General features: G+C 59.0%; 1 protein-coding gene across 1 annotated transcript in view; it reads left to right on the top strand.

Annotated features, from left to right (window-relative positions):
- The window catches only part of LOC104496311 (multiple epidermal growth factor-like domains protein 6), a gene marked incomplete at both ends in the record, with an annotated part of 7,751 nt that overhangs the window by 4,368 nt on the left and 2,698 nt on the right, over positions 1-685 (top strand). Inside the window, 2 exon segments of the mRNA XM_010139401.1 lie at positions 240-368; positions 642-683. Of these exon segments, the coding sequence (XP_010137703.1) occupies positions 240-368; positions 642-683 (171 nt within the window).

Below are 685 nucleotides of genomic sequence, written 5' to 3'. Positions count from 1 at the left end.
AAGGGGCCCCGGCCCCCCCCCTGCCACTTGTCATGGGGATAAAACCTTTGTGGGCTGGCAGAGGCCACCGGTCACGTCACAACACTGCTCTGGCTTGGCAGGGAGGGAGGGGACAGAAATAAAGCGTGTGACTGCAGAAACTGCAGCCAAAAAAGACCCATGTCACCTGTCATGTGTAACATGTCATCTCTCCCGTGTCATCTCTCCCGTGTCATCTCTCCCGTGTCACATCGCTGAAGCTTGTCCAGAGGGGCTGTTCGGGGCAGGCTGCGAAGAGCACTGCAACTGCGGGGACAACGTGTCGTGCCACCACATTACTGGCACCTGCAATTGTCCCCATGGCTGGAGGGGCCGGCGCTGCGAGAAAGGTGAGACCATCCCTGCCTTGGCACAGCATCCAGCCCTGGGCAGGGGCGACCGAGGCTCCTTCCAGAGCCTGGGCAGGAGGGAGACTTCGCTTTTAATAAGAGCTACAAGTTGTGGAATAAGATTTTGCGGTGCTGACAGCCTGCCCGGAAAGAGGCTTCTGGGTTGCTGCAAAAACTGCTGCCCAGGCCCTTGGGCTCTGGTGCCTTTCGGGTGTTAACAATAACCTGGGTGCCAGTCAGGAGACTTCCATCTCCTCCCTTGTTTACCCACAGCCTGCCTGCCGGGTTCCTTCGGGAAGGACTGTGCCAGCCGCTGC

The sequence above is a fragment of the Buceros rhinoceros genome, unplaced genomic scaffold, assembly GCF_000710305.1.
Source record: "Buceros rhinoceros silvestris isolate BGI_N320 unplaced genomic scaffold, ASM71030v1 scaffold21137, whole genome shotgun sequence".
Taxonomy (NCBI): Eukaryota; Metazoa; Chordata; class Aves; order Bucerotiformes; family Bucerotidae; genus Buceros; species Buceros rhinoceros.
The sequence above is the reverse complement of the archived record's forward strand: the minus strand, read 5'-3'. Positions and strand labels throughout refer to the sequence as shown.